This window comes from Phytophthora sojae (assembly GCF_000149755.1).
Source record: "Phytophthora sojae unplaced genomic scaffold PHYSOscaffold_13, whole genome shotgun sequence".
Lineage (NCBI taxonomy): Eukaryota > Oomycota > Peronosporomycetes > Peronosporales > Peronosporaceae > Phytophthora > Phytophthora sojae.
The window spans coordinates 1881999-1894210 of NW_009258127.1; the positions used below are offsets into that span (position 1 = coordinate 1881999).

General features: G+C 53.0%; 7 protein-coding genes across 7 annotated transcripts; 4 read left to right on the plus strand and 3 right to left on the minus strand.

The window, feature by feature from the left end:
* Positions 1-1217: 1217 nt before the first annotated feature.
* PHYSODRAFT_341311 (hypothetical protein) lies at positions 1218-2795 on the minus strand (the record flags this gene model as incomplete). The annotated part of the gene is made up of 3 exons (XM_009539602.1): positions 1218-1253; positions 1312-1730; positions 2642-2795. 3 exons carry the CDS (start codon positions 2793-2795, stop codon positions 1218-1220), a joined length of 609 nt encoding a protein of 202 aa, XP_009537897.1.
* Positions 2796-3020: 225 nt separating this feature from the next.
* On the plus strand, positions 3021-3500 carry PHYSODRAFT_530973 (hypothetical protein; the record flags this gene model as incomplete). Its single annotated transcript, XM_009539603.1, has 1 exon — positions 3021-3500. A coding segment is annotated over one exon (480 nt), but the record flags the coding sequence as incomplete, so codon positions are not given.
* A 213-nt stretch (positions 3501-3713) lies between these two features.
* Positions 3714-3953, plus strand: PHYSODRAFT_382146 (hypothetical protein; the record flags this gene model as incomplete). The annotated part of the gene is made up of 1 exon (XM_009539604.1): positions 3714-3953. A coding segment is annotated over one exon (240 nt), but the record flags the coding sequence as incomplete, so codon positions are not given.
* Positions 3954-3995: 42 nt separating this feature from the next.
* On the plus strand, positions 3996-4238 carry PHYSODRAFT_461592 (hypothetical protein; the record flags this gene model as incomplete). The annotated part of the gene is made up of 1 exon (XM_009539605.1): positions 3996-4238. A coding segment is annotated over one exon (243 nt), but the record flags the coding sequence as incomplete, so codon positions are not given.
* A 1396-nt stretch (positions 4239-5634) lies between these two features.
* PHYSODRAFT_530818 (hypothetical protein) lies at positions 5635-8402 on the plus strand (the record flags this gene model as incomplete). Its single annotated transcript, XM_009539606.1, has 7 exons — positions 5635-6053; positions 6300-6301; positions 6524-6572; positions 6700-7270; positions 7347-7931; positions 8009-8109; positions 8186-8402. The coding sequence occupies 7 exons, from the start codon at positions 5635-5637 to the stop codon at positions 8400-8402; spliced, it is 1944 nt and encodes a 647-aa protein (XP_009537901.1).
* An 85-nt stretch (positions 8403-8487) lies between these two features.
* PHYSODRAFT_529947 (hypothetical protein) lies at positions 8488-8850 on the minus strand (the record flags this gene model as incomplete). The annotated part of the gene is made up of 1 exon (XM_009539607.1): positions 8488-8850. The coding sequence occupies one exon, from the start codon at positions 8848-8850 to the stop codon at positions 8488-8490; it is 363 nt and encodes a 120-aa protein (XP_009537902.1).
* Positions 8851-10158: 1308 nt separating this feature from the next.
* Positions 10159-12189, minus strand: PHYSODRAFT_450111 (hypothetical protein; the record flags this gene model as incomplete). Its single annotated transcript, XM_009539608.1, has 3 exons — positions 10159-10667; positions 11034-12033; positions 12124-12189. Coding segments are annotated over 3 exons (1575 nt in total), but the record flags the coding sequence as incomplete, so codon positions are not given.
* Positions 12190-12212: the final 23 nt, after the last annotated feature.

Below are 12212 nucleotides of genomic sequence, written 5' to 3' on the forward strand. Positions count from 1 at the left end.
ATGAGCCTCTTGTTTCGGGGCTACCAAAGCTGGTTTAGCAGCCGTAGCTCGTGATTGCTTCCTAGTGTGCGCACGGCCCCGGCATCTCTCCTCGGACGAGAACGATTCGCATTTCTCAGTGCGGTTATCAGCGGTGAGGACAGCCCCATCCGAACGCTCCATTGATGCTTCAGTTGGAGCGGTAGCTAGTGCAATAGCACTAATATCACGCCCGTGTCGCTGTGGCAAGCTGGAGGTTTTGACTGGCGCACCTGTTGAAGTTGAACCAACAGCGTTGGCTCCGGTACCAATAGCCACTTGTAGATTGTCGTCGGCGGGATTGTTGGTAACTTCTAGGATGTTGTTTGCCTTAAGCACATCCATTGCCACTGCGCTCGAAATGAACGTGCTCATCCGATTATCCAGCCGCTCTTCCATTGCCTTCATGGATTTATTCGTTTTCGCGGCATCAGTCGATCTCGAAGTACGCAAGGCTGCCATTAAGCGCGCCTCAAGTTGCTTCATGGCATCTGCCTGAGTCACCTGGAGCTGTTGATGGTGATTGTTTTGCGTGTGCAAGATGCGAGCCTCTGACTGTAACACTTCGGCGACAACCTGCTTCGTAGTATCGGTCGAGAGCTGAGCAGTAGAAGCCTGAAGAAGATCGTTCAAATGAAGCTCCAGTCTGGAGCCAATGCCACTTTGTAAATCATGCTGAGCGCGAAGCTGAAAGGCGTGCATATTTTCATTAAGTCTTGCCTCTGTCACCCTCAATCGGTCAGAAGTTTGAAGCTCGACTGCTTTCAGGGCAGCATCAAGTGAGAGCTGCATCCGTTTCTCCACTTCTGCGACTTCTTCGTCAACTACGGTGTGAAGGTGAGTTTCACACGCTTGAATTTTGTCACCAACAACGTTCACGAGGCCCTCCGTGTCTGCCTTCGCCCGAATTTCTACTGCAGCACAAGACTCAGCCAAAGCCGTCACCGCTTCATCTAGTTTGAGCTCCATACGAGTCTCCAGTTGCGTAATACGATCTATTGTATGTTCACGTTCGGTCGCAATTTCCTCCTCGAGAAGTACCTTAGTGCCATCGATGCTGGCCCTGGTCTGGCAGGACACGGATTCTTCAAGCCAATGACGGGTGGAATCTGTAGTCTCGCTGAAATGAGCTTGGCAGGCTTGCAGCTGCGCTGCGCCAGAATATTCTTGAGCAGCACGAGCATGGGCGTCGTAGCTTTCTAAGGCCGCTTCAAGCTGCGAGTGTACACGCCCCACTACTTCGTCAGTGTAAGCGATGTGAGAGCGAGCCGCATCCGTAGCTGCTGTCATTACCACTGACTGCGTCGCTCTTAGCGCATCTTCAAGCTGGTTTTGTAGTCGTGTCTCCACGTCAGCGAGTGTCCCGCATGTGGAGCTCATGAAGCGCTCCATGCGCCGCTCCATGTCGGCCGCATGTTGCTGTGCGCGCGTTTCGACATGGGCAAGTGCGCTCTGAACAACTTCAAGCACTGGGTGACCCGCTACCATGAGCTCCTCCTGCAGCATGACGCGTCGACGCTGTACAAGCTGGTGTTCTGAATGATAGTAGTCTGCATTCTGCTCTTGCGACTGTGGGGTTGAGTCTTGATGGTCCGATGCCTCCGACTGCAAGCATAGTTGGTCACTTGGGCTACGCATACCCGTCAAAGCTGCCATTGCATGCAGCATCTTGGGCTCCGTGGGCTGCTCCAGCGACCGGTGTTTCGCGCGCTCTCAAAAGGCCGCTCAAAGCAACCTGTGTTTTGGCCAATAGTGACCGCGAAGTATGAGCATGTTCGTTCGTTTCAAGTGTGCTCGCGACTCAATGTAACTGCACACGCGAGACCATAAAACCTCGAGAACCAGGTTCCTGGGGTTTTATCGGTTCGCTGAAAGCAGCGGGAACCAAGGTTCGGTTTAACCCTTCTAGCCCCAGACCTTAATCTGTATCCTACAGAATAAGCATTAGACTTGATTAAAGTATACTTCAAAACCTGTCAAAGATTTGCTGTTGGAAGCCCTTTCGCATCTTGCGGTCAAGCGCTGGGTACATTGTGCACAGAACAGCTACGAAAGTGAACAAAACATGCTCAATGTATCCACCATATGCCGAAATGGCGAGCTTCTATTGGTCGTGGCGAGCGTAGAGCACGCTCAAAACCTGCTACATGGTAATACCTTGCAAGGCTGCTAAGGCAGCATACTTCGGCTCCAGCCACCCATCTTCGACACGTCGCGATAAACGCGGAGGAAGAAATCGCCCTGTTCCTAACTGACGTAGTGAGGAGGAACTGGGCGAATTCTTCCTTGTGTTTGACATTAGCGCATCATTAGATTGCATTTTCATTTTCGCGTTCTCATCAAGTTGTTCGAGTCGTGCATGCAAGCTGTGCTGTGGTCCATGCAGCCTCACGTAAATGTATTATACTGTAGCTGCTGTATTTGCGAAAGCTACAAAATCTGTGGAGCTTCTATTATAGACGGTGGTTTCCAGTGAGAGCGAGAACTACCAATGGGGCCATCTGGCCGCACTTGGCTCTCTTCCGACATGTCAATACTTCATATGTAGCAAGAATTTGTGCGACTATCCTGTGATCGTACTTAATCGAAGTGGTGTGTGACTTTTGGAGCTAGGCGGGGCGACCGTTCATCGTGCCCCCGAATCTGAACGCCGCCTTGACCATGGATCCGTACGCCGACATGCTCATCAATCCAGACGCCATCACAACCACAAATCCAGACGCCAACATGCCCACGAGCCCAGACGCCACCTTGACCACGGGTCCGAATGCCGACATGCTCACGAACCCGGACGCTGCGGATCTCGCCAGTCAGGTGCAAGCGTCAAGCATAATGTGATCCGCCAGAAGACTGTGTGTGGAATATGTCGTTATGTAGCATGGCTTTACAAGAACCAAAGAAATGTTCTGAGCGATGCATTTCTTGGAGCCTTGCAAGATGACGACTTCGACCCTAACGAGTTGGAGATGACGTCGCTAAAACAGAGCAGCATTGCTGACTTCATGACTGAGAATCCTGGGGTACCTCCTATTAACTATGATCAGCATCGCGCTGACGACTTCGAGCAGTTCCTGCTGTCTCTTCGGAACCGTAGCGGAGATAAACCTGGTCAATCCGTTTACGACTCGATGCGTTCAAGTTTGTTTCATTTGTATCGAGGATATGGGCGGTCGATGACACCAGAGTTTGCTGCTGATTTGACGGTATTTTTCAAAGGCCTGAAACGCACTGTTGCGCGGCGCAACCACGATGCTGGTGTGAAGCTGACAGAGGGGAAGGAGCCCATGTCATTTTCGCTATTGCGCTCTCTCTGTGCTGCGTTTATCAAGCATGGTGACGAAGAATTTCTTTTTGCGCACGCATTTCTACTGTTGAGTTGGAATTTGATGTGTCGCGCGGGCAACACGGCTTCAATTCATTCCGGTCATATGAGCTGGGATGGAGACGCGCTCGCAATTCTTTTCGGGCACATGAAAAACGACCAAGACGGCTCCCGGCCTCGCGATGCAAGGCACGTGTATGCGAACCCCTTTGTCCCTGAAATCTGCCCAGTGTTTACGCTAGCGATGTATGCTGCTGCACTGGGAATCGACGATTCTAAGATATTCCTCGGTGGTAACCCATACGATCGATTCTCAAAGATTTTAAAGCGCGTCATGCAGGAAGACGAGATGAAGGTATTGCTTGAAAATGAAGGATTGGTACCTTCAGATATTGGAACACATTCCGCGCGAAAAGGTTCAGCGACCTTTGTTTCTTCGTGCTCAAATGGGGGTCCCTCTGCTGCGGCTATATGTATCAGAGCTGGTTGGAAGCTACTCGGTGTGCAGGACACCTACACTCGTTACGAGTCTGCTGGTGATTGCATTGTTGGACGTTATGTGACTGGCTTACCGTTTGATGATACTGGTTTTGCTATATTACCGCCATTTTTCCCCGACTTTGATGATCTCGTTCACGATAGTATTCATTTATGTTTCGACAATTTGCCACCTCATTTACTACGCGCTGGCGGCTTTCTTTTGGCGTCTCTAGTGTATCACGCTGAATATCTACGAACCACGCTGAGTGAGCAGCATCCATTGAATCGCAACGCGCTTTTCGGAAATACCAGACTAGTTTCCCAGTTGCAACAGAAAGTGGTTTGCCGAACGGCACGTCCATCAGATCGAATAAGGCCTACTGGTGTACCTTCGCACGTTCATTTGATGGCACCGATGAGCAGCAAGCGGCGCAGCTACAGCAGCTATCATTGCCGGTTAGTGAACTGGCGCCCACTGTGGTGCAGTTGATGAGAGAAGAAATGTCCCGTTGTCGATCTTCTTTGTCGTCAACAGAGCTTAATGCCAGTATATCGCGGGCGCTTAATGACTGTGGAATAGCTGAGCTAGTTGCAGCGGTCCGAAGCCATTTACCCCAGCCATTGGGTTGCACTACAGAAGATTCTCAGGACCGCCTAGATGTAGATGATAACGATGGAGTCCAAATGGCTACACAACACCTGACTCTTACGAACTCAAGATTGACGCGAGCACCTGCTGATTTTACTATTCCCAGCATGTCGTTAAGGTGTGCTTGGGAGCACTGACCCATCTGGGCGAATTGGTCCATATCGCTTCCTGCAGTGGCAGGACCTTTCCACTTGTGGGAAGCGGAAGACGCTCTCAGCCTATCGGTGTATGATGATGGAGATACAAGCCAAAGTTCCGCGAGGCTGCTGGATATCAACCCCAACTGTGCAGCAGGCTCGCGAAATGCTTCAAGGCGCTATTCCGAAGCTTCGTATCAGCGATGTAACACCAAAATATCGTCAAAGGCGCAAAGATCAGCTCAAATGGTCTACTGCATTGAACGAGATTCGAGAAAATCGCGTGGGTTAGCGTCGAAACACCAACACACGTGCATAGAAGCAAAAGATAATTCAGCTCGTCTTACCTCACGTCGTTGATGCAGTTGCCGAGGACGAGTAATATGGAGCCTAATGGGCGCTGGTGTAGCCAGGGTGCCTGGCCACGGGTTCACGCTGCATTATACAAAGGCAATGCGCGACGACGCACTACTACCTGTCGCCTCGAACTTGTGGCTGTATAAACTGCGGTTGTTATGCGCCTGTGTGGTATTGAGTTTCGAGGTTCACAGTAGTTTTTCTGTGCGTTTGACGCACACGAATTCGTAACGACTCTGCATTTCCACCAGCTTAACAGCAGTTTGTATGGAAAGGTCGTCGCGGGCAAAAAGAATTCGTGTGCGCGCAGACGCAAAACGTTTTGATACAAAAATGAGGTCAGACGCACACGAATTCAAGAGAATCTTGCACAGCGGCGGCTCTACACGAACAGCCAAACGACACCGTACCATCTCGGACAGGGATCCCCAAATGTGTGTTGCCAGCTGGAAAGCTGGCACGGTACGTGCTCTCTTCGTCGAGTCGAGCGGTTGACGGGCCGTCAATGACGGCCACAAGGAAAGAGGCACAGATGGCGCTCGAAACCAATACAGTCGGTATGTGCGTCGGCGAGTCTGGTGGTTGATCTCGCTGTTTGCCTGACGTCAACCAGCTCACTTGTCCATTTACCACCAACAGCACAAGTCCTTCCTCCCTCCTCCACTACCAAGATGCGCTTTTCCCTCGCCCTCCTCCTCCTCGTCGCCCCCGCGCTCGTGAACGCGACTCTGTCCCCGTGCCACGCCAACGTGAAGGGCAAGTGCCCCAAGCTGCACAACTGCAAGGTGACCAAGGTCTCCACGGCCATCCAGGCCGCCGAGTGCTCGCACAACACGCGCACCCACAACAAGCAGACGTACGCTGTCTTCAAGCAGGACCACCAGTACGACGGCAACCACGGCTACCCGTACGGCGACTGCTACGCCTACACGTGCAAGATCAATAGCAAGATGGTCGCCAATAAAGACTGCTGGACATTCCTCTGGGACACCAACGTCAAGGTCAACGGCACCAAGCCCGGCGTCGGCACGGGCTGCATCAAGGACCCCAACACGAGCGAGTGCGGGTGCGAGGACTCGAAGACGGGCAAGTTCCACGTCAACAAGAGCGACTGCGTCTAAGCCGCCACAAAACATTCATCAGTCGAGTCGATGTAATAGTGCGCCGTCGCCATGATAGAACACGCATTTGTACATGTATGTTCACCCCTCCCACCTTTTCTTATCGTACAGTAGAGCAACTTCTCGTCTCCTGAAAATAGTGCTTGGTAAAATACAACACTAGAGAGAGAGAGAGGGTCAGATCGTCTATTGAGTTGCTACTTTTCACTGCTAAGACGTCTGTTAGGGGCTCGATCTTCAACCATGACTCGTTCATGTTTTAAAATACAGCACTTTCTTGTCCCTTTTTCGTAAAATATTAGCAGAACCATGACAAGCAAACATTCCTGGGCTCGGACTGCAGACTGCGCTGGAACTGCAGCCTCTCATTATTAGTCCCGCTGGCTGGTTGCCATGACGTCGCGCCTGCTCTCCGGCCGCGCGCGGCGGTCGCTCACAGCTCTCGCGCTGCTCTCCGGCGGCGCCTACGCGGCAGACGAAGCGAACGCGTAATGAATGCCATCCATCGCTCACTTCATGCTATTAACTCGCCTTCTCCTCGGCGCTCTGACGACCGACATCCTGTCGTGTACTTCCTGTGTATGTGTGTGTGTGTGTGTGTTTTCATTTCGCCAGTAAAATCTTCTCCCGGTCGATGCGCGTGTTCGTCACGGGGGGTCAAGTGGTCTGGGACTACCGACGCCACTTCAAAGGCACGGAGAGGGACGACCCGGACTACCGCCTCAAGCTGCAGGGTCTCAACCAGCGCATCGCCCAGCGGCTGCTGCACCTGTGCTTCCAGAACGGGGGCATCTACACCAAGTTCGGGCAGCAGCTGGCCACGTTCAACCACGGACTGCCCAAGGAGTACACGGAGACGCTGGCGCAGCTGCAGGACCAAGCCAAGTCCGTGTCCTTCGACAGGGCCATGCAAACCATCGAGGCGGAGATGGGGCGACCCTGGCAGGAGGTTTTCAAGGAGTTCGACCAGACACCGATCGCATCCGCGTCGCTGGCTCAGGTGCATCACGCTGTGGACCACCAGGGCCGGGAGCTGGCGGTGAAAGTGCAGTACCCGCACCTCGAGGCGCAGATGCAAGCGGACATCCGAGTCATCAAGTGGGCCTTCCAGCTTACCGAGTATTACTTCCCTGACGTCCAGATCCAGTGGCTCTACCCCGAGTTCAAGCGCGCGCTGCTGTCGGAGGTAAGTTGCGAACACTTGTACACTAAACGATAAGGGGTTACAGTGCCTCACTATTTACTTGTTTGATGATGTGAAGCTGGATTTTGAGAACGAGAAAAACAATAGCCGGCGTATTGCAGCGTGTCTGAAGCACAACAGCACTGTGCACGTGCCTGTCGTGTACGACGAGTTGAGCACGAAGCGGATGATGTCGATGGAGTTTACCGCGGCGCCCAAGATCTCTCAGATTGATGCCATCAAAGACCTTGGCCTCGATCCGCCTCAAGTCGCGCGTGCCCTGTGTGAAGTGTTCAGCGAAATGGTGTTCTGCCATGGGTTTGTTCACTGTGACCCGCATGCAGGCAACATCTTTGTGCGCCGCAATCCCGACCCCCGAGCCAAACGCAACGAGCAGCTCGTTCTGCTCGACCATGGACTCTACCGTGAGCTGGATGGGGAATTCCGCAAGACCTATTGTGATTTGTGGCGAGCCATGCTCATGCGGGACAGCGCTCTCCTAGAAGATTGCGGCAAGAGGCTGAATGTTGGAGAACTCGCCAAGTACTTGCCCCTGCTGTTCACGTACCGGACGATTAATCACAGGGGGCGTCTGGACGCGTCGATGAGCGAATCGGAACGCAATGCGCTTTCCGAAGACCTCAAGAGCATGCGCTTCTCTAATGTACGTTGCCTATAAGCCGTACCATGTCTTAGAGGATCTGTTGTGGGGTCTAACTAACTGGCGCTGAAATTGCACAGGTCACTGACTTTCTAGAGCAGCTTCCGAGGGACATGCTGTTTGTCTTCCGGATGAACAACATGATCCGGGCTCTAAACAAGGAGTTGGGAGGGACCACAAGGTACGGGCTAATACGGCATTTGTGGTGCCTTGGCTTGGCAATACTGATAATGCATTGCATGCTTTGTTCAATGTAGGGAGAGGTTTTCAATCATGGGCGATTATGCCGTTAGTGGACATTCCTCGTTCTACTCTAGTTCATCTGAAGCGGGGCTTGCCCGGATCTGGGGTACACTAGGCTACTGGTGGGAGCACATGAACCTCGTTTTGCGCCTCCGCGTCCTGGATTACGTTATGGCTGCTATCCAGTACGCCAAGGGAGGGCCTCCAGCGAAGATTAAGCGTGTAGGGTGAAAAGATGTTTCATGCTCACCGAAATCTCGAGAACTATGAGAATGAAAATAAATAATTTTGACTTCAAAGACCATGACAGTTGACATCATCGAATGAGTTTGTTCATGGCTGTCGAGAAGCGAGGTGACCGGGTCTTGGACTGTGAGGACCGAGGTGTCGTGGGTGCGACCGGAGAGAAATCGGCTCTTCGAGGCTCGCTCAGCCCTTGAGAAACCGATTGAAGAGTATCTCGTGGCGACCGTGACAACGAAGGTAAGGCTGGGATTGCTACTGCGAGCTTTCGTCGAGGTGTCTTAGCGAACGCCACACTCGTCGACGCTTTCCGAGGCTCATCGTGCAATGCAAAAAGACTTCCAGAGCCTATAGAAGAACCTATTTGGGCTGCTTGGCCTGGCGGCTTCCGTTGTCGGAGTATGTAGGGTTGCTTTGAGTTCTCGAAAAACGACATGATTTTCTCTCGTAGCCGGGGGAAGTCGAATGGAATCATGGCAAAGTACAGTGCCCCGTGAGCAAGACACTCCAATGCAACTTGCTGCGTTTTACCAGGCTCGTCGGTATTGCCACCGAAGAGAACCACCCTGTTGCCCACCTGTCGTTGGATCGCTTGGAGCTTGGCGAGTGCTGTGTCGAGCTCAGTGCCAATGTCAAAACACACCTAAAAGTTCACAATCAGCAAGTTGAATGGGAAGCATTTGTTGAACAACAAACTTTTGGCGTACATCTTCGTACCAGATCAGTGTCGAAGCCTTCATGCGACCTTAACAACTGGAACAGGTCGCTCTCGACTTTCGTGATAAGGACCGTCCCCAGGCCCAAGAGCTGGATGTAGCGCCCTGTCACGGGCACATTCGTCGCGCTTGGAGAGCCACCAACCACGATCTTGGGCACCTTCGGCTCCATTGAAATGGGCCTGTCACAACGATAAATAATGAGCTACCTCCAACCTATCACACGCGTAGATATAGTACCTCTCCGCGTACACCCTTGATTCGGCGGGACTTCCTTCAACGTTGTTTTCGTCAAACTCAATCGCAATATTCAGTGCGTCACGAGTTGTGTTCTCATCGGAGGTGTCATGGTGGTCTGTATCGCCTACAGAGGTATCGATCTCTAGCCCGGTATTTGGACGACCGTGCCGGGAGGTTGCCGTCAGCCTGTTCCGCTTGGAATCATCAGATATAGACGCATCTGTGGCTTCAACTGGCGGACCCAAACTCAAACCTTCTTCGACAACCTTGTTTTCTGAAGTATCCTCCACTGCGTTATCTTGAATCGAGATCGAGATCGTGAGCTTGGGTTTGGGTTTGTGGCTCGAAGCTGACAGTTTTTCTTGGTGAGCTCTGGTAGAATGCCCCGAATGCTCTGAATGTTCAGATTCTACTGCAGCCGATGAAGTCTTAACGGGAGGTGCGGGTGCAGTTGGGTGTGAAGCCTTATCATGGTGCTTCTTCTTCTTCGCTTTCTTTGTCTTCTCACTGACGTCCTGACTTACTTCATCCTTTACTGGAGCTTTTACTGGCTCATGAGGTACTTGAGGTAAGGACTCTTCAACTGGACCAGGTGGTCTGCTCTCAGTTTCTTGGGGGGTCCCAACGGTTGGAATATGAACAGCGATGGCTCGACTGGGTTTGCGCTGGATTGGGCTTGAGTTTTTCCTCCCGGGAGATTTGGTCACGACTTCAGCAGCTTCATCTTCAACATCTGCATCCTTAGCCAAGAGTGAAAGAAATTCCTCGTCCCCACGCTTGGTGCCCAGAAGTTTTACCTCGTCAATCGATTTGAGCTCGTGGAAATCGTGCTGGATGTAGTCATTGACCTTGTTGCCTTGTACTGCCCCCTCCATCCAGCGCTGAGCCTCTTGAACTATGGACTCACCAGTCCCCGTCACTACAGACGCGTAAAAGCCATCGTACACTTCTTCGACGTCTTTCTCGTCTTCCACAATGATTCCATGCACACCTAACTCGAACTTTATCTGCTCCAGCATGACCGCAGCGAGTGTTTTCAGGCTCTCGCCATCTCGCAACACCAACAGGTCGTACAGAGCGTTGTACCGGTCTCTCACTGCGTCGTCTGAGCCCTTAATTGCAGCTACATCCACACCAAACTTGACTAACTCGCTTCGAATTACAGGCAAATCCGTTTGCCGCTCGATCAAAATCGCCTTCTCTATCAAAAACGTCGAGCGCAGTGCATTCACCACGCCGGCATCGGCGAGCTGCAAGTCGTGAATCGTGTGAAGAGGTTGGATGGAGCTAGGGCTGCCTTCCTTTTGTCCTCGGGCTCCTTGCGGCTTGTCAACAGGTCTTGCGCTTAAAGAAGTACTGCCGAGGTTGTAGGCTGCAGCCAGGTTGCTGTCTCGTGCAAGTGGACCCGAATGATTGATACCATTCTCGACGAATGGTTCATTCGTACTGCCTCCCGTGACTGCTTGGGCTTGTCTAGTTTCACCACTCTTTCCGAAATGTTCGCTTCCACCAACACCCTGTGCAGACAGAGGTCCGCTACTGGCTGGGTTGCTCCCAACGGAGCGACTGTCCCCAGAGCTGTCGACATCGCCCACTCCACTATCGGATACTTGGTGCTTTTCCTGAGCAGCATCTCCAGCTATTACAGAACTTCCACCTGGACGAGGGCCAGCTCCGCTCGGCAGTCTGCGCAAGACGTTATTTTCCAGGGTGTAGTTGAGATTCTCGAACTGGAGCGCGATGGTTATGAACATGGCGAGGAGCGTCTGCAGGTCCTGCCCAATCTTGCGCATTTCGCTCAGCCCTTCAGGGAGAACGCCCCCGTTCTTCCGTTGGATAAAGTCGGCTCGCTCGCGCTCCACCACTTTCGGGTCTGCTCGCGCCAGGTCCCCAACGGTTGAAATACCCGTACCAGCGACAACGTGAACGACAGACACGAACCGAGGAATCGTGCGTAACGGGATGGACTTCACCACGACTTCGGGCTCAAAGTTGTCCGACAGAGCGAGCTTCAACTCCGCTCCATCCAGAAACACGACAACTCGGCGAGTTATTCTCCGCGCGAGCAAGTGGAGGAAGCGCTCGTAAGTGGCCTCCTCCACATCGCACGTCCAAACGTCAACGAGCTCGAAGACTGCGGCGAAGAACTGGTCGAAGGTCAGCGTCTTCCCGTGGTGGCTGTCCACCTCCCAGTCGCACTGGATCTGCTTGTGCGCTAGCTCCAGCACGAAATCGTCCCGCAGCACCTTGAAGATCAGCAGCATGAGCGCCATGTAGTCTTCTTCGTCCAGTTCTTCCAGGGGTGGGAGCAGAGACTTGATGTCCTTGGCTGCTCCTACCCGACGAACACTTAGCTGGTCTCGTCGATCCCGCCCTTGTTTGTTGTTCTCCTCCAGTTGCTGCTTTCGCATGTGCTGGGCCATCTCCGCCCGCTTCTTCCCGCCCGCCACCTCCCACAGAAACTCAATGCGGTTCTTGACCAGCTCGGAGAATCGCAGCGCTCGGCGTTTGGCCATCGCGCTGGCCTCGTTGAAGTCTTTGTCCCCTTGCAGGTGGAACGGGAGGTCGCTCGAGCTGACCGAGAGGAACACGGAGCGCTGGTGGTCGAACTGCGCATCTTCGCGCGGCTCCGAGTAGCTCACGGACTGCAGATCGGTCAGGACCTTGAACGACGTCTGTCTGGCGAGCGACCCACCGGGGGACGTTGCAGGCGCGGGCGTGCGCAGTCGAGCGCCATCGGATGTGATGGCCACGCCCTGGATGTGCTGGTTGAGCTGCAGAACGAGATTGAGGTCGTTGAAGATTCCGCTCGCAGCCATCGGAACGCTTCGGTCGACTCGAG